Consider the following 23966-nt stretch of genomic DNA (forward strand, 5'->3'; position numbering starts at 1 on the left):
GTTACCGGTGGGTTGGGATGAGGGGATTGGGGTGAGGGGATTGGGGCCGGTGGGTTGGATGAAGGGATTGGGGTGAGGGTTAGCTGCTTACCTCTCCATCTTCTTTCATTTTCCAGACGACTGAAAATGTCATCTTATCCTCATCTGGATTGAGACTACAAAGCTCTTGACAAAGCAGCTCTGGTAACATTGGAATAACCTATAATAAGACGACACATAGAAGAAGTATAAATGTCTGTTGACACTGAAATCAACAATTTATTTTGAAGTCATCGACAATGATATTTAATTCAGCTTTCTTATTCACTATTTGCCTCCTTTTATTAAGCAATATTTGAGTTCCTTTGAGCCTTTACAAGATGAATGTAGCCAACAATGCCCATCTGGAACCTGGTCTAAACTCTGATGGGCACTACTGCTTTCTTACAAGGTCCTTGATTGGTTCATTACAAGATATAATCATCTGAATAACCAATCAAAATAGAGCTTTTAGAACTCGTTGCAATTTTAAGCTCAATACCCTGAAGCCCTACTGACCATTCTTACCATGTAAGTACATGCTGACTATACAAACATTGATGGCACACACAAGTGCCACATAACAAATATTCTAGGCTCCTTAGGCAATAGGAACAAATTAGTTTGATCTTTCGATCAACCATCAATGCTTGGGTCGATCCTTATTATTTAGGAAATCAATAATTTGACTATTGTAATTGTGATTTTAAATGAATCTTTGCATGAAATGATATTGACTAATACAAATTTACCATAAATTCTGATTAATTAGTTGTTAGTTCATTAATTACAAGCATTGACTTACTAACCTTTTGTACAAGATACACACTAGTTGCCCTCTCACCAGCTTTCTTGTCCAATGCTGTACCCTCCTTGATGAAGTAACTCACATCTGCTATATGGACACCTACTTCATATGTATCTGTAACAAATAAAAATTTGGTTAACATCTTGGGCTTGCATCATGTATTTCAGATCCTCCCATATAGACACAGGTGATAGAATGATTGAATACCGTATTTCGTCAAATAAACGCCCCGGGGACGTTACATTTTCCCAAGGGGGGGGGGGCGTTTATTCAAGGTCAATTTTAGAACGATAATTCCCGTTAAAATCATTAGGTAATCTTAAAACTCACGCTAAAATGACGAACTATGAACTAGAAACACTGACTTCTGGTTCACTTCCGGGTTTCCAATCCAGATTTTCGCCAATTATTGACGCTATTATCAACCATGTGGGCAACTTGGTAAGCTTACTACACAAGATAGCATGGAAATATCGGCATTTTTGAAACATCTTGGTTGAAAAAAGTGGTGGGGGCGTTTATTTGAGGGGGGCAACTATTTGACGAAATACGGTATTTCAGAATTCTGATTGCATGGGGGCTTTGCCTCTTGGTGCGCTATCTGTACCTTTTGCAAGCAGAAATGTACGCATATTTTTTTTGGGCTAAACTCTTTTATTTATCTTGAGTAAGAATATTAATACTCACTGTTGCCTAAGTATTTGCAATGTAGCGCATCGTCAAGATCTCTGGCAGTAGCAGGGTCGATAGTGAAGATACACTCCTTGCGTAGGTCTTTCCTAATGGCAAACTCTTTGGATGGAATCCTCCATGGAAGATCCTTTGGAAGACACGCTAACACCTAATGTATGGCAGAGAAGAAAGCATTATTATTAACTCCACTAATATACATACTTTCATGATATCCTGTGCACACATCCTATCTTTAAATCTACACAAATATTACAGCTAAAGCTGAATTTATACTCGGCTTTTACAGAAAAGCGATTCTCACACATGCTCAGTGTTTACTTACATTTCCAGAGCGTCAAGCCGATCAATCGATTCAAATCGCCGAGGCAAAAACGATGTCGCTTTGCAAGTTGAAGAAATCTCAACTTCCCTGCGATATCACTTGACACGTGAATGCGTCAACCAATCATATACAACCAACTGGATCTATTATTTTGCTAATTAATTTACCTTTCTCGATTATTAACCTTTGGTGATGAATTAATTCAAAGCAATAATTATTGACAGCAACTGATGTTTTAAAACTGTATTTTGTGGCATTTAGAATATTTTAATTGTCGTCTGCAATCGCTATCGCCGTGATAAGTATAAATGCAAAAGCGACGGGCGATGCATCGCAAAATTCGGCGATTGCCCATCGCTTTTCAAAAGCGTGTAATCGCAATCGCTCGGCGATTGAGTATAAATTCAGCTTTACACAATGTCATCTCTACAACGTTTAAAATATTTAAGTGGCAGGGAAAGGGATGGGTTCAAATTTTACATAGGATATGAAATTTCTTTCAACCAACAGTTACCCTACAGGCCACAGAAGAATTAAGGGACCCATTATTAATCAGGGTTTGCCGGAAAAGTGGCAAAAACTGCCTGGTTTAAACCGGCAAAAAATGGCAAAAACTCACATATAGTCAGTCAAGTATTAAAAAGTAACACAGAAAGCTCATAAATAGTAACAGTAATCATTTAAAACATATTTTTTGTCTTATCAAGTCCTTAAAATGAAAACATTTTTGAATTTGATATGACACTTGTGAGCAATGAAAATCCATACATTTAATTTCTTAAAATGTTACTTATAATTACCTAATCTTGCTGTATTAAATCTAGGAAATTATTTTTGTGACTTAATAATTTGTTTTGAGATGAAAAAAGTGAAACATTTATCAGTTTTTTAGTATTTGCCATTTTTGCCGGCAAAAACTGGCAAAAACGGTTTTTGCCAAGTGGAAAAAACTGTGGTTAAAACCACAGTTTTTTCCACCTGTGGCAAAAAATACCTGCGAACCCTGCAGTATTTTTACCCCTGTACATGTATATAGCCTAAATAGACAGTCATGTCACAATAAGAGCCAACAGCTAATAGCTGCATTTGTTAGCTGGGATTTAAGACCTCCTTCATTGAAATCAGTCAAGAAATACATGGTGATCCAATGTGCTAACGAATTCAAAAGTTGCAGATTGCTCCACTGGATGCCACATTGATTTGTACACAAAGCGTTCTAGAAACAAGCTTGAGAACTAGCATCTAGGGTTGTTGTCGACAAGGCTGTTGTCGACAATATTGTCGACAAAGCAATTTTTCCCAGCTTTCCGATTGTCGACAAGCATGGGCTAATTATCGACAAAGACTAGTCATTAAAAATATTAGAGATAAGCTTTTAAAGATTACAATTATTGACCATGAAATCAGTAACTTCTAGGTATATAAAAAGGTTTCAAGTAATAATTAAGTAACATTACAATGATAGGGTGGTTCAATAGACTTCATTTTGTAATGGCGAGTTACCGATATGATTATGATTATATGATTATGTGTATTTGACAGTAATATTTTGATGTAAATAAACAACACATAATATGGTCTCTGAACTTAATATTTGGACTTTATTGATGTATTGCTTTGTCGACAACTTGTCAACATCGGATCTTGAGATTTGATGATTGTCGACAATGAAAATTCTACTTGATAACAACTCTACTAGCATCATGCTTTCCATCGATTAGAACATTAAAGGGTAACTTTTGATTTTGTTCCTTCCTTGGGATTTCAATCACTGTTTCTTTAATAATCAACCGATTTTAACAAATGAGATCTTAAACCTGAACAAAAGGGTGCAGGTAGTTACTTTTAATATTGTTATGTGTGTTTTTGTTTAGGATATAGTGGTGAACATAGCTGGTACTTTTGTAGTCTGTATTAATAGATAACCTTTAAGTTAATGTTTTACTGTAGTGACAAGAGTCCAATATTGATGACTATAATATAGCGATGGAGTTCACAGTTGAATAGGGTGTTTATGTACAGCAAAGCAATCATAAGGATTTATGATATGGACCTCAGATCATAGACAGCAATGAAATGGATGACACCTTAGTGTAGAGTAAATTAAAGGTTTACCTGATCACCGAAGACTGAGTGGTCAATATCATATTCTATCAGCATTCCTTCTGTCTCTGTTTCAATATCTCCTGCCTCACCAAGACTTCTACGTAGATGACTGTATGTTATAAAGAAACCAAGATACAGGATTATTAATTCTGAGTAGTCGATGTCAGGGATGTACTAAACATGGGCCAATGGCTATATAATAAGTAATTAGCTTACAGAATAAAGCTTTAATATTCCTCAATTGGGCGACTATTGCAGATTTTGCTTGCCACTTTTGACAATTTCCCATCCCATATAATCAACAGTAAAGAAAAATATTGGGCATCTTTTCGACATTGGCACCCGCAGCTTTTGGTAGTTTCATGAAACATAGAAACCAATGGTTAAGAGATAATTTGGGCGACTTTTTGATGACTTACCCGTGATTCAAACTGAAATTTTTTGGCAACTCTGTTTGGCTGGTATTATTTAGTCAGTTAATGCCAAAAACAAATAGAGACATGGCAGGATCATGTGAGTCCTTCAAGCACTGGGAGAATTTGTAAAGTACAAAATACGCTAAAATTCACAAATTTTGGGTATAATCAAGAATATGTTCGGCCGCGATTTTTCCAAGCTATCCGTATTTATTTTCCAAAAAACATAAGTTTTCACAAATGATCTGCAATACAATCTATGCACAAAAAAGATTAAAATTGGGTTTAAATTATAATAAATTCAACTCTGCACATGTAATTTAAATTCAATTCTGCACCACTTAATTTAATTTTCAAAACTGCATTTTGGGAATATTATGGATAAATCACGCAAATCGCAAACTTCCTAAAACTGGCACACAAAAATCACAAATTTTTCCAGTGCTTAACGTAAACCCATGGTCAACATCATTCTCTATTCTTGTTTTAACCCAAGGAGCTCCAAGAAAAGGGAGTCAATGTTTAATAGCATTTCATGCAATCTTAAAAGTACCATTAATACACACTTACCCTTTACCGAAACCAGAATGACGTGGCCAGTCAGTGATTTCTGCAATGAAAAGCGTATTCGCAAAGTCTTTAGGACGCTCTTTGAAGCCACCAGGACACTCCTTCAAAGGGATGTTCAATCTTGGCAGGCGGGGATCTACCGGTGAAAACAACGCAGTGGAAAGATTCTGTGGGTTGCAAAGAAAAAACAGGGAAATTACATCAGGGGACTATCTTTCTTTCTTTTTTTCGGAAGGGGGGTCATAAATTTTTAGAAAGCAAAATAGGGGGGTCATACAATTTTTGATGACCAAAATGTAGGGAGTCACAAGATTTCAATACATTTTGAGCCTTTTTAGGGGGTAAGGTGTATCGGTGGTGGGGTCATAAAATTTGTGTTGCCGAAAAATAGGGAGGATTGCAATTTTATTGACGCCAACTTTTTGTAAATGATAGCCCCCATTATAAATGAAATTCAAATAGGGTAAGAAAGGGCTATACAGTAAGTAGGGCGTGGAAAATACTTTCGGATTGACTTGGAACTCTTTACTAGGGTACATTATTACTATTGTACTGAAATATCAGTAAGATCCGGGCATGTTTTGAACAGGCAGTCAATTTTGACAAAATCCCTATAACATTACTATACAACTTTAGATCAGCAACATTGTTTCACCACACAATAATATTAGGTGAATTTTTTAAAAAGCTCCATTCTGATTGGTGATTAAAGTGAAAATATCATGTAATTGACCAATCAGAGGCAATGTTAGATCACTTACCGTAGCTTTAGGCATCTTGAGATGTCCCATGCACACCCTGCTATGCTTCTTCTCAATAAAGCTCCATTCTGATTGGTGATTAAAGTGAAAATATCATGTAATTGACCAATCAGAGGCAATGTTAGATCACTTACCGTAGCTTTAGGCATCTTGAGATGTCCCATGCACACCCTGCTATGCTTCTTCTCAATAAAGCTCCATTCTGATTGGTGATTAAAGTGAAAATATCATGTAATTGACCAATCAGAGGCAATGTTACATCACTTACCGTAGCTTTAGGCATCTTGAGATGTCCCATGCACACCCTGCTATGCTTCTTCTCAATAAAGCTCCATTCTGATTGGTGATTAAAGTGAAAATATCATGTAATTGACCAATCAGAGGCAATGTTACATCACTTACCGTAGCTTTAGGCATCTTGAGATGTCCCATGCACACCCTGCTATGCTTCTTCTCAATAATATACACCACTTTTGCCAGTCTCTGATAAAACTTATCTGGTATAACAACCTTATCTACATCCAGTTTCTCGACACCTGTTTGCTGCACTGGAACATCTTCCAAGATTTCATCACCAAACAGTCTCTTCACAGTTTTATCCATGTCTTTTAATTCCTTTTGATAGCTTTCTCTTAGGCCTAATTGAAGTTCATCGACAGGTGGGTTAGGATTAGGTTTCATGGATAGATTTTTGAGTTTATCTGTGATATCATTTGCACTGGGTTTAGGCGTGGTTGAGTTGTCTTCGGAATCCTTTTGTTGAGATAGATAGGTCTCATAGTCTTCTAGTAAGAACTGAAATGAAATATAATAAAAAGTTTGTAATTTGTCAAAACCAATTGAAGACTCTTACAATTTTCTTATACAGTTTCGTCAGTGAAACACTGTCTTTTTCAAAGCTGTGCAGGGCCTCAGATTCGACGGGAATCACAGAACCGCTTCTCCTAATGATTCTCGTAACATATGTTGCGAGAATCGATTTCTTTCATTGAATCATGCGGGAAGTTATGCCACTTCCGGTAGTGATGTTAGTCTTACTCGCAGTTTCCAAAAGTGGATCTTAAACATAACTACGATTATAGATCCCCTCATCTTGGTTCATAACTCCTCAACCCCTCCTCCTGATCTGAATTGACTGTTTGATCCATCATGCTTTTCTGTCACTCTCTCTCTCTCTCTCTAAGAGAGAGTCTACAATCTCTCACTAAATAAGTAATCAAGATTTTATTTCGTTAATTACCAAGCCTGATGAACCTGTTTCAAAATTCAATAAATATGTTGCAAATTGAATAGTTTCATGCAGGGTTCATTGTGAGATTTTTGAGTTATCTGGGATATCATTTGCACAGCAATCTTGAGAGGATTTTAATATTGAATTTTCTACTTACTTTCCATTCCGACTTTGGCAAGAGTTTAACAGCTACAACATCTCCAGGTAGAGCTCTATTCCTTGGTATTACACCATCTATCATGATGTCTGTACCACCTTTCTGTAAGACAGATAAACAACACAATATACAAAACAGTTTTAAAAAGCTGGCAATTTATTTGTGACCTGTTACAGTGAAAGGTAACTAAGTGGTAATATTTGATTTTTGGAAGTCGAGATTCAATTTTAATTTGGCAGACAAAATAAGTGATACCACTGTGGTGTCCATTGTGAAGATCTGAAAAAAATCCAAGTAAATTTTCTTCTTTTCGTCTTATGTTTAAGTCAAGGGTGCAAATATACCAAAACTAAAAGTTTTTTTGGTTTCCCCCTCCTGAGAAAAATTATGGACATGGGACAGACCTGCCAACCTTTTGGGATCACAAAACTGTATTCTGAAAGTCATATTTTTCATTACAAATTAAAACATTTTTAAAAACCACTTTTTAAAAATATCATGCAGTTAATCTGAATAGGCCTCAGTAAATCTCTTAAGACTAGTAAACGTACCGGATCATCTAAATAGGCCTCAGTAAATCTCCTTGGATTTGTCCTCAGCGTTGACTGAATAAGAGTCCCTTCCTTCAACCCATCGGAAACATCTTTCAATGACCAGTAGTTCTCGAATTGCTGTCAGAAAAAATCAAATACAAATAATAATTATCACCTGTAGAACAGAATTCCAGTTTGTAGCTACCAAGGGAAGGGCACTTGGTATCAAATACAGGCCTACTGTAAAAGTGGACATTTTCGTGCTAGATTTATTTTTGTACTTTTAGTGTTCCAAGCTGCTACAGCGAAAATAACAATGCATGAATATATTCCTTTTGTGTTTAGGTCAATGTAAGGAAAATTTATAAAAAAAAGGGGGAACAGTTCAAAATTGGCAAAACACAAAAAATTAATTGTGCGAAAATGTCCACTTTTATAGTATTTGAGGGGGTTTCTAGTCCAACGCACATTCATGTAATAGGAAACATGGTCAATCCACTTAACAATGTGCCCAATTTTGCAGGTTTGAATGAAGTAAACATATATATATGATTGCCCATGCACATCCCCACACACACTTCTATGCTGCTATACCTTATCTCTCCCTAATTGTTTCTGTGCAGATCCAGGGGTTTGGGCACCACTCGTATTCCCATCAACCTCTTGGTACTTCTTACCCATGCACACCCCCACCCCCCCTCCCCCCACACACACACTACTATGCTGCAATACCTTATCTCTTCCTACTCCTTGTTTCTGTGCAGATCCAGCGCCCCCCCCCCCCCACACACACACTTCTATGCTGCAATACCTTATCTCTTCCTACTCCTTGTTTCTGTGCAGATCCAGGGGTTTGGGTACTATTCCCATCAACCTCTTGGTACTTCTTACCCATGCACACCCCCCCACACACACACACTTCTATGCTGCAATACCTTATCTCTTCCTACTCCTTGTTTCTGTGCAGATCCAGGGGTTTGGGCACCACTCGTATTCCCATCAACCTCTTGGTACTTCTTACCCATGCACACCAACACCCCCCACCCCACCCCACACACACCCTTCTATGCTGCAATACCTTATCTCTTCCCACTCCTTGTTTCTGTGCAGATCCAGGGGTTTGGGTACTATTCCCATCAACCTCTTGGTACTTCTTACCCATGCACACCCCACACCCCGCCCCCCCCCCCACACACACACACTTCTATGCTGCAATACCTTATCTCTTCCTACTCCTTGTTTCTGTGCAGATCCAGCAGTTTGGGCACCACTCGTATTCCCATCAACCTCTTGGTACTTCTTACCCATGCACACCCCCCCCATCCCCACCCCCACACACACACTTCTATGCTGCAATACCTTATCTCGTCCTACTCCTTGTTTCTGTGCAGATCCAGGGGTTTGGGTACTATTCCCATCAACCTCTTGGTACTTCTTTGGTGTCTTGGCTCTTGCACCAGGATTTCTTCCTGTCAAGGTATAAACCATGGATATATAATAAACATAATTAACAACAAATTTGCAAAGTCCCTGTGGTTTCTATGTGCAATACGTTTCTCAGAAATACACGAAGGTCGGTTCTTAGATCATACAATCTATCGTACATGCCTTGATTACACTTGACCAAGTATATGTTCATTATTATAATAAGGTTCCAATAAAACAGTACTGTTTTATTGGACTAGAACTATGAAGCCTTGTTATAATTTTCAATAACAGTCCTTATGAAGGTTGTCAACAAGCCATAAATCATCAGAGCCATAACATCCGGCTGAGGACGCAGTTGGTACTGTGAAAGTGCTCCCGGTAAGCGATCAAATTTTAAGTAGTGTTGAAGTCAAAAAATTCTTCTAATTTAGTCCTTATAAAACATGTTCAGTAATTATATGTTCATTAGTTTTACACAACAAAGATCATGATGCACTCTTGAAAAATAGCATGCAAAGAGTTGTGTAACAATTTTGTATTATGCCCTTTTGGCCTTTGTAGGGTTAGTTTTTAGTAGTAACCTGCCTACCTTACTCCATCATCATTCTATAACAACTCCATCTGGCCATCACTTTAACAGTGGCATAACCAGTGGGGGGAGGGGGGTTGGGTAAGCTGCCCGGGTAGTCATCTCTTCATCCGATGACTCTTCTGCTTCAGAATCATCTGCAGGTAAGCCACCCATTTAACGCTATGCGGCAAGCCGCTCGAATGCGAGCTATCGCGAGCACATAAATACTACAACTTTTGATCAGAAATTGGGAAATTTTTCAATCTTCCCCCCCCCCCCCCCCCCCCCCCCGGAAGGTCAGGTCCGGTTACGCCCCTGCACTTTAATATCATCCTTCTAGAATGACCAGTGTTCAACTTTTGAACAGTTTGAAACAGGGGTTCAGGATGTGAGTGACTTCATAAACAAAAGCCTGGAAACAGCTTGCAAAAGGTTCAAACTTGGAAAGGCTCCTACAGATACTTTGTTCATAGCAAGTGTACAAAATTAAAACAAATCTAGAAAATAAAGCTAAAAACAGTTTATCAGCTTAAACTCTCACATCCCTGTTAAAATCATGAATCTTTTCAATTAGCCAGTACAAGTATTTACTCAGAATTTTTTTTTTTTTTTGCATTTTGTTAAAACTTCTGACTTGTTACTCTTCAGGTTTTCATAGCTTACTTAGGCCAAAAAATCTAGGGTCACATTTTTATTTTTATTTTCCTTTTATAATCTCAATAAATTTGTAATTTTTTGCCAAAAAATCAATAAAAAAATAATTTGTACTTTTCTAAGATATTTTTGAGTTTTAAAAAACTCAAACTTTGTCAAATGATACCTCATGGCTATGTTTCCATGACTGTTCTCATTTTTCTTTGTTTGTGTTTTTTTTAAACAAATGTGGGACTTAAACATCCGCTGTTTACATCATATTAAAAACAAATTGTCCCACCGACCCTCCTGATTTTTTTCATGAAAGGGCAAACAAACAATTTTTTTCTTGGCCTTACCAGACTGTTTTTGCTGTGGCTGGTGTCTAGCCTCTTGTTTCTTTGGTGTCCTCCGTGTCTTTGAAGTCCCCTGCCGTTGCTGATCTTGCCCACCTGGATGTGATGTTACATTCTTGCCTTGTGGTGACGACAACACCTGTTCATCTGCTCTGCTAGCAGCAGCGCCTCCAGACTTGCCTCTCTTTCTGTGCTTGGATTTCTTGGTCCCACCAGGTTGAGGGGATTCTGTATCCAGCATTTCTTGTAATGATGATTTAAACTCATCTTTATAGCTTCCTATTTCACCTTGTTCAGTGAGCTGTAATCATAAAGAAAACAACAAAGCTACTCTATAGTGGGACAATTTGCAATGTTGTAAGTTTTGTGTTTTTCTGCATTTAATTTCAGACCTGGCAATTTATTAACCTTAACTCTGTAAAACCTTATAAAATCTTACAAAGAAAACCACTGCGCATGCATGCATTGCATGACGCAATCAGCCTAAGTCATATACACCCAGGGAATCAACACCTCCTGTTTTGAGAGGAAGGTAATAATAATAAAACAAATGAAGTTGGAATATCATTACACACAGTCAACATTCTTTGAAATTTAGCATTGAAATAGCAAATTTTCTCACGCTACACACACATTTTTCCCAGTAATTCTAGGGATGGGTCAGCATGCGGGACGGCTTGGAAAAAAAATGGGTTACAGTTGTGGGGGCAGAGTGTAATACTTTGACCTGAAGTGCCAGGGTTGCAATAATGTTGCCGCCCAGATGGCAATATCTGGCAAATCTGGCCCTGATACCAGCAAAAAACATTCTCCACACCCCCCTGCGAAAATGGTCTATAGCAACAGCACTGTGTATTTGCTGCACTTTACAGTACAGTTTTTCAAATGTTGAACAGCTACTTTTAATATTCTAATTACATTTTTAGCGCATCCATGAACTAATTTTTATTAAATACATCCAATCGACCAACAATCCTGCTATCCGGGCCAAGATATACAAGAAAATACTGTTTTCAAACACGAAAATTAACACGGGTTATTCGCCTACACGTAAGACTTGGCGATAGTCTATTTAGATCATCGTTGTCAAGTTCGAGGTGATTGACCCCCGATGATTGACAGTTGGGAATGCATACTGAACGCGTAGCCATGGTAGCGGGGGTGCAAATGGACGCGCTCATTAGCACCCCGACGCGCTTGTTAGCACCCCATGGGGGCCCCATACGTGTGTCAAATTTTGTGGTTCGCGGCAACTTCTGTACAGCATACCGTAGCATGCAAATTTGGCCAAATTTGGATAATCGGCGAATCACTGTCAACCCACTGGTATAATGAAGTGCAAATATTGTGTGTAGGTCAATCAACAAGCTTAGAATCATGAATTTAAAAACAAGTGACTGTTCTAAATTTGCAAAGCATGCAAAATAAGGCTATTCCAGTTGAAATTCATACAACCCCTATGGAAGACATCATCTTAATCTCCCACACAAAGGGGTGTGAAATTTATTAAAATGGGATTACCTAAATGTGTGACTCCATTTGAACTACACTCCCTGTACATATGGGAGATTATAAGGTTATGTCTTCCATATGGGGTGTATGATGATCACTTTTACAATATTAACCCCATGAGAACTACCTACCGATTGGCCAAAAAGAAGTTTTCATTTATCAATCAGACCAATCAACAACATTGTTAGAATAATTTCACCACACAAAAAAATTGTGGTGAATTATTTGCAAAGCTCCATTCTGATTGGTGATTAAAGTAAAGATATCATGTAATTGACCAATCAGAGGCAATGTTAGATCGGCAGGTGGTACCTTTGTCCTGCCGGTTGCCTCCATTTTCTTGGGGTGAGCAGAGCTTTCCATCGCCTGTGGATCATTCACTCCTTTGGTTGTATCAGCTTTGCATGCTGCTCCGGACATTTTGAACTGTGACAGAAGAAAAATGAAAATATATAACAAAGTGGCCATAAAGTTGACAAAATAAACTTCAGATTTGAATTCATTATTGTATTTCAGCTTCATAATGTATAAAAGCGTATCAAATTGTTAGAGTTGCTCCTTAAGGGATCTGGAATGAGCGTTTCGACAGTATTTTTTTATGGAACATGAGAGCACCTCAGACGTATCAAATTGCATTCTGAATACGAAGCATGTCTTTCTGATATCAAATAATTTTCATTTTTTGAAAATCACGATGCAATACAAATTTTATGACAAATTATAAAAATTTGATATTTTTCAAATTTTGATATAACAGTCCTCAGTAAATTTTATAAATCTAATGATATATTCTTAAAGTGTATGTAGCTGGGAGGAAAAGCCGACGATCAATTGAAAATTTTGACCTTTCATATTGAAGATATGGATTTTTTCCCCAAAAGACCTAAATTTTGTTGGTGTTTTGGGAAAAAATCCATATCTTCAATCTGAAAGGTCAAAATTTTCAACTGATCGTCGGCTTTTCATCCCACCTACATACACTTTAAGTATAAATCATCAGATTTATAAAGTTTACTTTGAGTACTGTTAAATATCAAAAATATCAATTTTTAATGATTTGCCATAAAATGTGTATTACATTGTAATTTCAAAAAATCCAAATGATTTGATATCAGAATGACATTCTTCGTATTCAGAATGCAATTCGATATGTCTGATGTGCTCTTATGTCCCACAATAAATACTGTCCAAACGTTCATACCCCTTCTCTTAATTTAGTCTTCAAAAATCAAATTAATACTGAATTTTACCATGTTACTGCATGATCTGAAATGCTTTGGCAAGTTGGAGGGGCGACTTTACGCACATTATGCAGGAGCAGGTGTGTATTTCGCTAATTTTGTGATACAAAACAGAATCAGGTACACATGTAGGGCGCAGTCACTTCATGCCACATCGCACACTACTTTAGATGCACTACTGTTGATGGCACATGTATCATTCATGAAATCTATTTTAAATAAACATACCCCCGGTACCTTAGACCAACAATTTAACAGTTATGAAAGCCAAAGGTTTCCATAATTCCAGGGTTAAGACCATCAGTCCCAACACTCTCTTTACATCCTGGAGAGTGATATCTTGCCTACAAGTTTGCAAGTCAAAATTCATGTAGCCTGAATGCACAGCAGCTGACAGGCGTATCCCATCATGCTCTGCGGTACCATAGTAGAACTGCACATGCCATTATGATAGAAAGTGTACGCAAAATCCCTCACTTCAACTTTCAAATACTTGCTTTATATCAGAGGAGCTTAGACTTTTGTTTGAAAAAATATGATCTCTAAAGTATTGTGAAACTATCCATAGCTCTCAATATTTAAGCAGCTCTTACATATGTATTTGCTATGCAGTCAGTCAGTAGATAGACTGTAATGCATGATGGGATACTCCCTTCAGCTGCTGTGGCCTGAATGTATACTTACTGATTTGACTGCTGAACTGTGCAGTGATACTTGTGGTGGTCGGATTTCCAAGGTACAATGTTTACTTGCAATAACTTCAGTACTATTCACAGTAAAATGGACAACAATGAGCGGTATGGCTCATGGTGTAAACAACTGGTTATCAACTTGCGATTTTGCTGTAATCCAACTCGAATCATCTGAGAAAGAGAGTTAATGAAGACAGATATAGTGGTTACCATTGGAAGAAATTTCGACATAGGCCTTTTAAGTTTTTGTTTGTTTTGCTCCCCAGAATTTGGTGCTTTAAAGTCATAATGTACGATCTTTTTTCAGAATTTACCTTTATTTTTTTCAAAACCGATTTTTTGGCATATTTGTAAATTAATACTTACACATGTTCTAACTTAAATCTATGAGCAAACTGTCAAATTCGTCCTATTTGTAGTAAAACGGGACGATTTTCTGTTGGTCCGACATAAAGTCATAATTTTTATATTATGACTTTATGTCGGCCACGATCATAAACCGTAGTCTCAGTACAAAACTAAGCAGTTACGCTCCCTCCACATGTGGAGGGAGCGTAACCAAACTAACCGCCAGAGGAGACTAACTCTGAGGCCGCACTCGCTGTCCTGATCCAAATAGTGCGAGTTGTTTCGAGTGATGGAGGTGAAGTTTATGATGTTGTTTCTTTGCAAATTCCCAATGTTTTTCGCGTCCGAATGTATTGGGAACTTTCATATGATTGCATATTATCATTTTAGAAGAAAAAAAGAAAAATCAAAAAAATTAAAAAGATCGTACATTAAGGGGTACTACACCCTGGCCAATTTGTGCCTATTTTTTGCATTTTCCTCAAAAATTATAGCGCATTGGTGACAAGTAAGATATGTATATTATAGGGGCAAGGACTACAACTACTGCACTGAAATTCAGCAACTCAAAACAAATAGTTATTGATTTATTGATCAAATATTGGTTTTCCCTCATTTTTAACTGTAACTCCACTACTCATGTCTGTGCTGAAATAAAATTTCCAGTGCAGTAGCTGTAGTCCTTGCCCCAATCTTACTTGTCACCAATGCGCTATAATTTTTGAGAAAAATGCAAAAATAGGCACAAAATTGGGCAGGGGTGTAGTACCCCCTTAAGGCTTTAAAAAGCACCAAATTCTGGGGAGCAAAACAAACACCAAATTGGTGTTTTATGACCTTTGACATGCATGCATTCTTTTGTTGAGAGTGACATGGTCTTTTAATTCGTGCTGACAATCTGAAGTGGAAAGACCACATCCAAAAAGTGACCAGTAATTGCAGAAGAACCATGGGAGTCATCAGAAGGAATTTCCGTGCTTGTTCAACTGATGTCAAGTCTCGCCTGTAACAATCCTTGATTCAGCCGAAGCTAAATTACGGCACAGCTGCCTGGTACCCGTCAACCAAAGAAGAAAAACATCTCCTTGACATGATCCAGAGATCTTCAGCTCGTCTTTGCTTCAACGACTACTCCCGAGATTCAAGTGTGACTCAGATGCTGACCAAACTTGAGTGGACCAGTTTAGAGACCTGCCGACTGATAACCAGACTCTCCATGATGTACCGTATCACCCACAACTTAGTTGACATCGACTGGCAAGACCATCTGACCAAACCAACCAGACCAACTAGATGTCATCACCCTTCAACCTACATGCAAATTCAAGTTAAAGCAACCAGCTACGAAAACAGTTTCTTCCCTTGGACAATACCTCACTGGAACAGCCTCCCTCACAGCATACTGGACATTACTGACTTCAAGGCCTTCAAGACTGCCATCCGGACCCATTTTACTTAGTTCTCCATGATTATTTTTTGCACCGCACACCAAGCTTAGGATTCAAAGGTCAAAACCTCTGTTGAGATGCAGGTACCTGCTTATACGGAGTAACCAATCCAGATCCAGATCAGAGTGTCCTTGGCAGACTTGACTATGCTTCAAGTTCAGTGGTCATCAAAGGATTCAATAGATAACCTTTGCCCCAATAATCCCAAGCTATTGTCAGAAACTGCTCCTCGGACGATGTATCATAAGAACTCAGTCCTCAAATGATAGTCATATAACGACCAACAGATAAATGACTGACTATCATTGACGACTGAGTTCTGTATCTAAATCTGAATATGATTGTCGACTGTCGAGAGAAATTTCCTGACATGTCAACAACACATCGACATAAATTGTTGTTGCAATTTTTAAGCTCTATGATGGCCAATGGTGACAAATTCTGCAACCCTGTACTTTTTAATCAATGTTTTCTATACGTCTGACTTTATCTTTCAAATATAAATCTAGAGCAGGCTTCCCGTTAGTGTGCGTCATTGCGTCCAGATGCGTATTTTACAAGTTTGGACGCAAGTTTCAGATGGCTGATCAAGTATTCTGCGTCCATGTCGCATGCATGTGGACACAGAATCATTAATTGATGATAAAAATAATAAGAAATTTCTATTCTTTTATCATTTTTAACATAATAAAAGCCCCCAAATTTGGACCTTGCCTGCTAAGAATTGAAGTAAATTCTGCAATATTTGTAATGCAACATCAGGAAATCTTGAACTTTTTGCATGCTTATGGGGAAGTCCCAGTTGTTTACTATCGTGCGGACTGCAACGACATGCGGACAACCTGACAATAATCAGTTTTTAATGTTTTAGTTTATTTTCTCATAAATAACCTACGTTTCCTTTATTAATATTTTTGTTACGATGAATAAAAGCAATTTTTAAAGACAGAATCAAAACGATAACGAAAAATTTTGTTTGTATTATATTATTGCGGCAGCACATGTTTTCTAGCTTAGCATCAACAATGTATGTTAATTCGTCGGTCGCAACACATAGTGGCGTACGGTGATTTTGGTCAATTTTATGAAATTTGGCCCAACGGTTTTATGTATCAAGTTCTGCAAGTACCGTATATCAAGTTAGAAAGTGCAACTATACTTAATTAATAAATAATGTTAATTAATTAATTGACTTATAATGTTAACAATCCCGTAAGAATCCAATATCTTCCGTTTCACAAACTGACGTACGATCATCATACGCCATTATGTGAAACGGCGAAAATCGGATTTGATGACATTTAGGCACATCATCCGTCAATAATGTAGCGTACGCTTCAGAAACCAGCCGAAAACCCCAAATCTTCCGTTTCACATCATAGACATAGTGGCGTATGTGCGACTTACACTTCAAAAACCTGCTGAAACCTCCAAATCTTCCGTGCGAAGGGTGCAGAATTGGTATCGGGAATAAAAATATCTGATCTTTGCGATCAAAAACAAAAAATTACAACTTTGGACGTACTATTGGCAAAAGACATTATTGGCCACGTGTTTTGAACTCGCCACCCTTAGCGTTACATCACAAATATTATGAATTTTTACACCAATCAAGTTTCAAATTAGAATATCTCCACAACTATCAACCCTAAACTAGCAAAAGTATACATTTTGGAAAGCTGAAGGCATAAGCAATTTAAATATACACATTTCAACTCATTGTACAGGGTGACCTTGAAGTTATACAGGGTGGAATAAAAAAAATCCAAATAAAAAATGGGTCACTCAATGCATTGCTTATTACTAACTTGCAGTTATAAACTGAAAGTAAACAACATTGATTTGGTTAGAGGTTAGGGGGAGCCCACTGATTTTGGAAGAAAAAAAATCACAGCTGTTTGGTAATCTCGGAATACAGGGTGTCCCAAAATATGTTCAAATTTTTTTACAATTCAACATATTTTGAACTGAAACATTTAACCCCTAGCCCATACAAAAAAAGTAAGTCCATATTTAGATTCCTCATCAAATTTCCTCTCAGAAAATGTCAACTTTGACTATGATAGGATAAGTAATTAAAAATTTAGGGCAACTTTTAGATTTTGAAGACATCCGCATTGCTTACTACAGTGTTTAATATGAAAACAGGTAGTTTTGCACATAAAAGTTTGCATTTCATAGACTAAACCAATCATAAAGAGTTCAAAATGATTAAAACAATTAGCAGAATAAATAATCTTTCAAAAGAGCTCTTAACCATGTCTGTAGCCCATATGGATGCAAAGATATGATCAGTTGATTCAACGCGCACACACAAAATCTTTATTTCCCATAGACTTTGCACATACCGCCACCGCCTCATCCGCCACCGCCTCATCCCCCACCTCGGTCATTCTGAACTCAAACAACTCTAACTCCACTATCTTAGCTGATAAACAATTCTCCTTTGGAGGTCTTTTAGGGCACACATTTAGCTACAACATGACACCAAACACACTTCAATACCTTTTGTTTAAGCAGAGATATATCAATTTGAACGAGTCTCGATTTGGAAAAGCGTAACAACACCACCATTTTTGGGTGGCGAGTTCAAAACGCGTGGCCTATTACCAAACAATATTGATGTCAACTTGTCAAAATATTGTACCTATGCCAGGCAAACCTTAGTTAACACATTTGCTAGTCAGCCAAATTCGCCGACAATGTCAATGCATATTTACATAGAAATTTAAAACAACTGGTCGAAGAAGGAAACCTACATAAATATGTTTTCTATACTTCACTTGACCCAAATATATGATTTTTATGGTGATAAGACAATCGCACATGAAATTTTAGAGGGATTTTGATAGCAGTTCCATTAAAAAAAGCTGCTATGATCATAATGAGACTAAGATCTAGAAACACCCCCGAAATGCCGTTTTGGGGAATTTTGCTAACTGAATCTTTTTGATGAAAGTCAATCTTTGACAAGATATAACTTTGCTACGGAAAGTGCTATGAAAAAAAAGGTTTTCAGTTTTGGCTTTGTTTACTCAAGGGCTTTAATTTGATATATAAAATGATGCAGTTTGATGGCAAATTTGAATTCACCTAGGCTAGGCTAGCATACCTAAATATTGAAGAAATGTGCTCCCTAAACTTGTGGCGAGTAGGCAAAATAATTCCCATTCGAACGCATGGGGGATGATGGGAAACTGAAAGTGCATTAACCCTAACACTGGACCCTGCTTTTTGGGATCGGAAGTCAAAGAAGATCCGAAAAAGTCAAGGAGAAGAAGAATTTTTGACTTGGCACCCCCGGGATTTGAACCTTTGACCCCCCACATGCCCCCAAGCACACGATCACGCCGGACCGGTAGCTACACGGGTTATTGCTGCCCGGCCAGCAATTCCGTGCGCATATAACACCTAGGGTGATTGCGTCATCGCAGACCCTGGGATGCATGCATGCGCAGAATTTATCATCGTAAGATTTTGTAAGATTTTTGGGTGCTAGGGTTAACATAGTCACAGACTAGTCTAGACGAACCCTGTCCAGGGTTCACAGTTTATCGCGTTTTTGCGTCCAGGACGCTTTTTGAACTCACTGGACCCGGAAAAAGTAAGATTATGTTTGGACCCGGAAAAAATCCCATCCAAGAAATAGAAAATATCATCATAGATCGTCATTGCGCGATAAGGCTAATGGAACTCGATTGTTAGTTTCCTATTGACCGCCCGCATCACTTTTTCAATTTGACCAAAACTTTCATTATTTTCATAAAAAGTCAATTATCTGAACATTGAAATGGAAATAATCAAAATTGAAACTCTCAAAATGTCTGACATCCCCTGCTGATCATAATCAGCACTTTTTCTTAGTTGTAGGGGTAGAGGATGTAGTAAATAATGGAAATTTAAGGATTACCTCATCATGTTTCTAGTGTAGTGATTACAAAAATTGCTAATTTCTTTTCATTTTTATGAAAACAAATTCAAATCTTTTCTCAATCTGTTGCAAAATGTCTGTAAAGATGATCTAAGCATTAATACCTGTTTTGAGATGGTCTTTCATCAACAATATATACTTTGGTACTGGTGGAGTACCTAAATTTGGAGAAAGCTGTTCATAAAATCATTGATTTTGTTGACACAATGGATAATGAAAAGAGACCGAATAATGAATAATGAAATAGCGACCTCGTCCTTTTTTTTAAACATCCAATCGGAAACTAATAATCGAGTTCCATAGGCCTAACCCAGCTCAATCGGCTCACAGCACATTTTTAAACAACTTTTCATCCCGGCTTTTCATTCATAAATTACATACAATTATATAAAGATATTTGATCAGCAATACGAGGGGAACTGTGGAAGAGGTTCGTGCAAATATTATGTTACAATAATGTAAATATGTCAACAAAACACGGTCAATTCCTGGAGACATATCGCAAAAACACGTTTTTGCGGTAGTTGTATTTTAACCGAGTAAATATTACAAAATGTAGGTTTTGGGTGCGAATTCGCATACTTTAATATTTATCGTTGGCGCCATTACTGAAAATACATTTCCGGTGTTTCTGAAGTTTCGTACATTTGGACCCACAAGAATCGATTTGGGACCCGCAAATTTCAACTAAATGGGATCTGAATGGGTCCAGCACACAAAAGTGGACCCGGTTATTTGAGAGCAAACTGTGAACCCTGACCCTGTCCCTGCATTTGCAAATTATATGAATGCAAGGAGAAGCTCTAGCCTTCATACGGAATGGAGAAGGCTACCAGGAATTTGGCTACATTAAGACATGGTACGGTACACTATCAATGCAATGAATGACAATCATTGACAATGTATACTATTCATCATGAGTAGGCTATTACATTAGACCGAGGTACTCACACCTTCTTCACTACGTACGATTTCCACTGTCTTTCTGTGACAAGTTCTAGCCCCCGAACCTGATCATATAAACCATTGATCTGTGAAGTAAATCAGAGAGATGTTTTACCCTGTACTTACCTCAAAACTCAAGTCATTTGATTGCCATAAACATGATAAAACAATGAAAACATTGCACAACTTCACTGCATTTCACAACAGAAAACCCATTTCGTCTGCTCATGCAATAAATGATGAAAGAATGTTTCTAGATATTGAATAACTAAACCTAATTTAAAGCCCAAATCAGGTGGTGTATGACGTGCCGTCCCTAAATTCAGTAAATTTTCATCGTCAACCGTGTAATTGAATGGGATTATTTTGAAATTTTAAAACGCTTGAAATATCACAAACAAATAGGCCTATGTTGATAAATAATATAAATGCAAGCTAAAACCGTTGGGGTTCGATAATGAACCCCACAAAACTAACCGAGTATATGGAAAATGCCATACGGCCGGGCGGTTTCACGAGTTGCCGGCTCGATCATGTCATCCGCCGCCTGGCCCAAATTATCGCTTTTGGAATAATGGAATAATAGTAAAATTACCGTAAAATATTTGTTGGTTATCAGATTAAAGATTTTTAGTTTGTTCTATCTATATATTTGTGAAAAAAATATTATTAATTTCTAGGATAAAAACACTTTCGACCTTTCACCTGTCTCACACGTTCCTCATTAAACAAGAATCCTCCCTAAAAAGGGACAAGCTTCCCTTGCAGTATTTAAACCTGGTTAACAGGAAATTACTCCAGCAAAATCAATCGATAAAGTCTAGCCCATCCTCCACATTGAATGGTGGACTGCACTTAGGGAGTCAGTTCATCATACCGTAAAATGGGGGAGTAGGGGAGAGCGGGGAGTGTTCGCCCTAGGGGCAGGTTCGCCCACCCCTTGTTTCTCAGCACTACGGCTATCAGGGAATTTGGTGATGGCAAAATTAGGTGGCATAGGTCATTATAAACTTCTCATATTAGCTACGCGACATATAGGGACGTGTTCATCGAACTGCAGCCAAAACAAAAAAATTACACCAAAACGTAATTTTTTCTTGCATTTATAATGTTGTATTATCATTGATACATAAATACAGATGGTTTTAATGGAAATCTGTATTGGGAACATATGGGATTTGTCAAAGATTTAATGCAGTTATAATCTCCTTATTCGATTTGTGTTTTGCATACCCTGAAGAAAATACAAAAATGTGCACAAGGGGCTCGTTCGCCCTTTTGAGGATGGGGCATGTTCGCCCTATATCTTCCCCGGGCGGACTTACCCCAAACTGGAGGGCGAACCTGCCCCATCAGCGTATTATGCAAAATATTGATAATTAAACCATTAAACAAGGTAAAACTACTGAAAAACATGTTTTTTTTAAGTTATGTGATATCGGTATTACTCATACCACAGTTTATGTCCTAATCCATTTCTCCCCGAAGTTGTAAACATGATACGTTTAAGCTCACTTTGGACCCCTACATTTTACCCTGACCCGACCCCTGCAACAAATTTAGTGACTCCCCAGAAGAGAATGAATGCCCTGTATACTCTTGCTAAATGTTTGCATTGAATATGTTATTGTTATGCAATGTTTAAACCTTTTTTGTGATTAGGGTGAACTTACCCCACCATATGGGCGAACCTGCCCCAATATGGGGCAAGTTCGCCACTTTGCAAAACTTTTTTTGTTTGCTCTATCCTGTTGCTATTGTAAGGCCTATAGATCTGTGATTGTGGCCGTATATAGCTAAGACATAGGGCTTTCACATGGGCTAATCAGGTCATCCCTAACCTTAAAATTGACATCGCTAGGCTGGTCAGAAAAAAATAGGGCGAACACTCCCCGCTCTCCCCTAGGCCTACCGTAACTTTGGGCACTTTTCAGAGTTTTTAAACCACTGCTTCCAAACAAAACCAATTATATTTCTAATTATCCCTTATGACATTAGGGTTCCCTTCTACACCTTGAAGTTGAAAAAGATTTTTAAATAATTTTGAAAGGGTGCCCTAGGGGTTAAAAATAGCCTGACCAAAGTTACCCCGCATTTGGGGCAAGTGGTCACGGTAGGCCTATCATACATTCCATGAAGAATTTTTTTTTTTAAATGATCTTCGCTGTAGCCTACATTTGTATATGGGCAAGTTTTTGGTTTTTTTGTGACATTTGACCCCTTGCAAAATTAATCAAGCACACATCCTTGATCACAAATATCGATTTATATTTTTTCTGAAAAAAATGTAAAAAAATGCTCATTTTTGGTCAAAAATGCTGATATTTTCATAAATTTCGAGGAAATTGGACATGAGCGGCTATTATTTCTTCCAAATATATTTCTTAACAAATTGAGACCAAATATGACTAAAAACAATATTGCTGTACGAAAATATGATCATTTAAAAAAAATATATTTGATACTTTGGTAGGCTGGTCTTCCTGAATTTTTCGCTCGAAAACTTTTTGAACCCCCCCCTCGATGGACCGCTAAACCTTTTGCCCCCCCTCTTTTGACAGACAAGATTTTTTGACCCCCCCCCCTATTATTGTATATGGCAAACATTATACTTAATAGTGTTGATTCCAGTGGTGTGATATCTGGGTCACATGTCATTGAGGGAGGCAAATGTTTGAAACATTCCCGGTGGGACAATTGCGCATGAAATACAAGCACATATAGGAAATGTCCATTTTATCCCAAATCAGGGTGTTTATCTGATTTTACAGGGATAAATGAAATAGAGGATTTTGGAGGTTCATAGGCACATCAGCATAATTTGGATCTGTGGCTATTATGATAGTACAAATGCACGCGATCCGCACAAAAAATTAGCCATATTGAAGCTTGAATGGTCAAACATTGTTAAAATTGGAACTAATTTATGCAAAAAGCTAAAATGGTCAAATATGAGATTAATTTGGTCACGCAAATGTACATAGGTATCAGTTTTGGCCCCAAAGACCGTGGCACCTGGGCCTGTGCCCAAATCTGCCCTATGGTTAATCTACCCATGGGCCTATGTGTAATTTTGCAATGAGAAATAGTAAACTGAAGTGTGCAGTTTACGTGCAAAGAAATCCAATTCTCGCTATTCGCCCAGACAAACGAGTGGTATGTCTATGGCTATTCGCCCAGACAAACAAGAACCTAGACCTATAACTTTGGTTTGCGTAGTGAAGTCAACACTGCTTAGCAACGATT

The 23966-nt window shown here is 37.7% G+C and overlaps 1 protein-coding gene across 2 annotated transcripts in view; it reads right to left on the reverse strand.

The window, feature by feature from the left end:
- Positions 1-20949, reverse strand: part of LOC140167897 (DIS3-like exonuclease 2) — a 35405-nt gene extending 14456 nt beyond the window's left edge. Inside the window, exons 1-14 of one of the 2 annotated variants that reach the window (XM_072191186.1) lie at positions 20847-20949; positions 14041-14219; positions 12428-12541; positions 10607-10904; positions 9038-9084; positions 8551-8619; positions 7634-7753; positions 7083-7184; positions 6097-6489; positions 4934-5100; positions 3957-4056; positions 1514-1667; positions 828-940; positions 92-199 (exon numbers count right to left, since the gene is read on the reverse strand). In XM_072191186.1, the coding sequence (XP_072047287.1) occupies positions 92-199; positions 828-940; positions 1514-1667; positions 3957-4056; positions 4934-5100; positions 6097-6489; positions 7083-7184; positions 7634-7753; positions 8551-8619; positions 9038-9084; positions 10607-10904; positions 12428-12535 (1779 nt within the window). In that variant the 5' untranslated portion in view covers positions 12536-12541; positions 14041-14219; positions 20847-20949. Of the gene's footprint in view, positions 1-91; positions 200-827; positions 941-1513; positions 1668-3956; positions 4057-4933; positions 5101-6096; positions 6490-7082; positions 7185-7633; positions 7754-8550; positions 8620-8974; positions 9085-10606; positions 10905-12427; positions 12542-14040; positions 14220-20846 lie in introns of both variants that reach the window. The other variant, XM_072191187.1, reaches the window with a different exon arrangement.
- Positions 20950-23966: the final 3017 nt, after the last annotated feature.

This window comes from Amphiura filiformis, chromosome 13, assembly GCF_039555335.1.
Source record: "Amphiura filiformis chromosome 13, Afil_fr2py, whole genome shotgun sequence".
NCBI lineage: Eukaryota > Metazoa > Echinodermata > Ophiuroidea > Amphilepidida > Amphiuridae > Amphiura > Amphiura filiformis.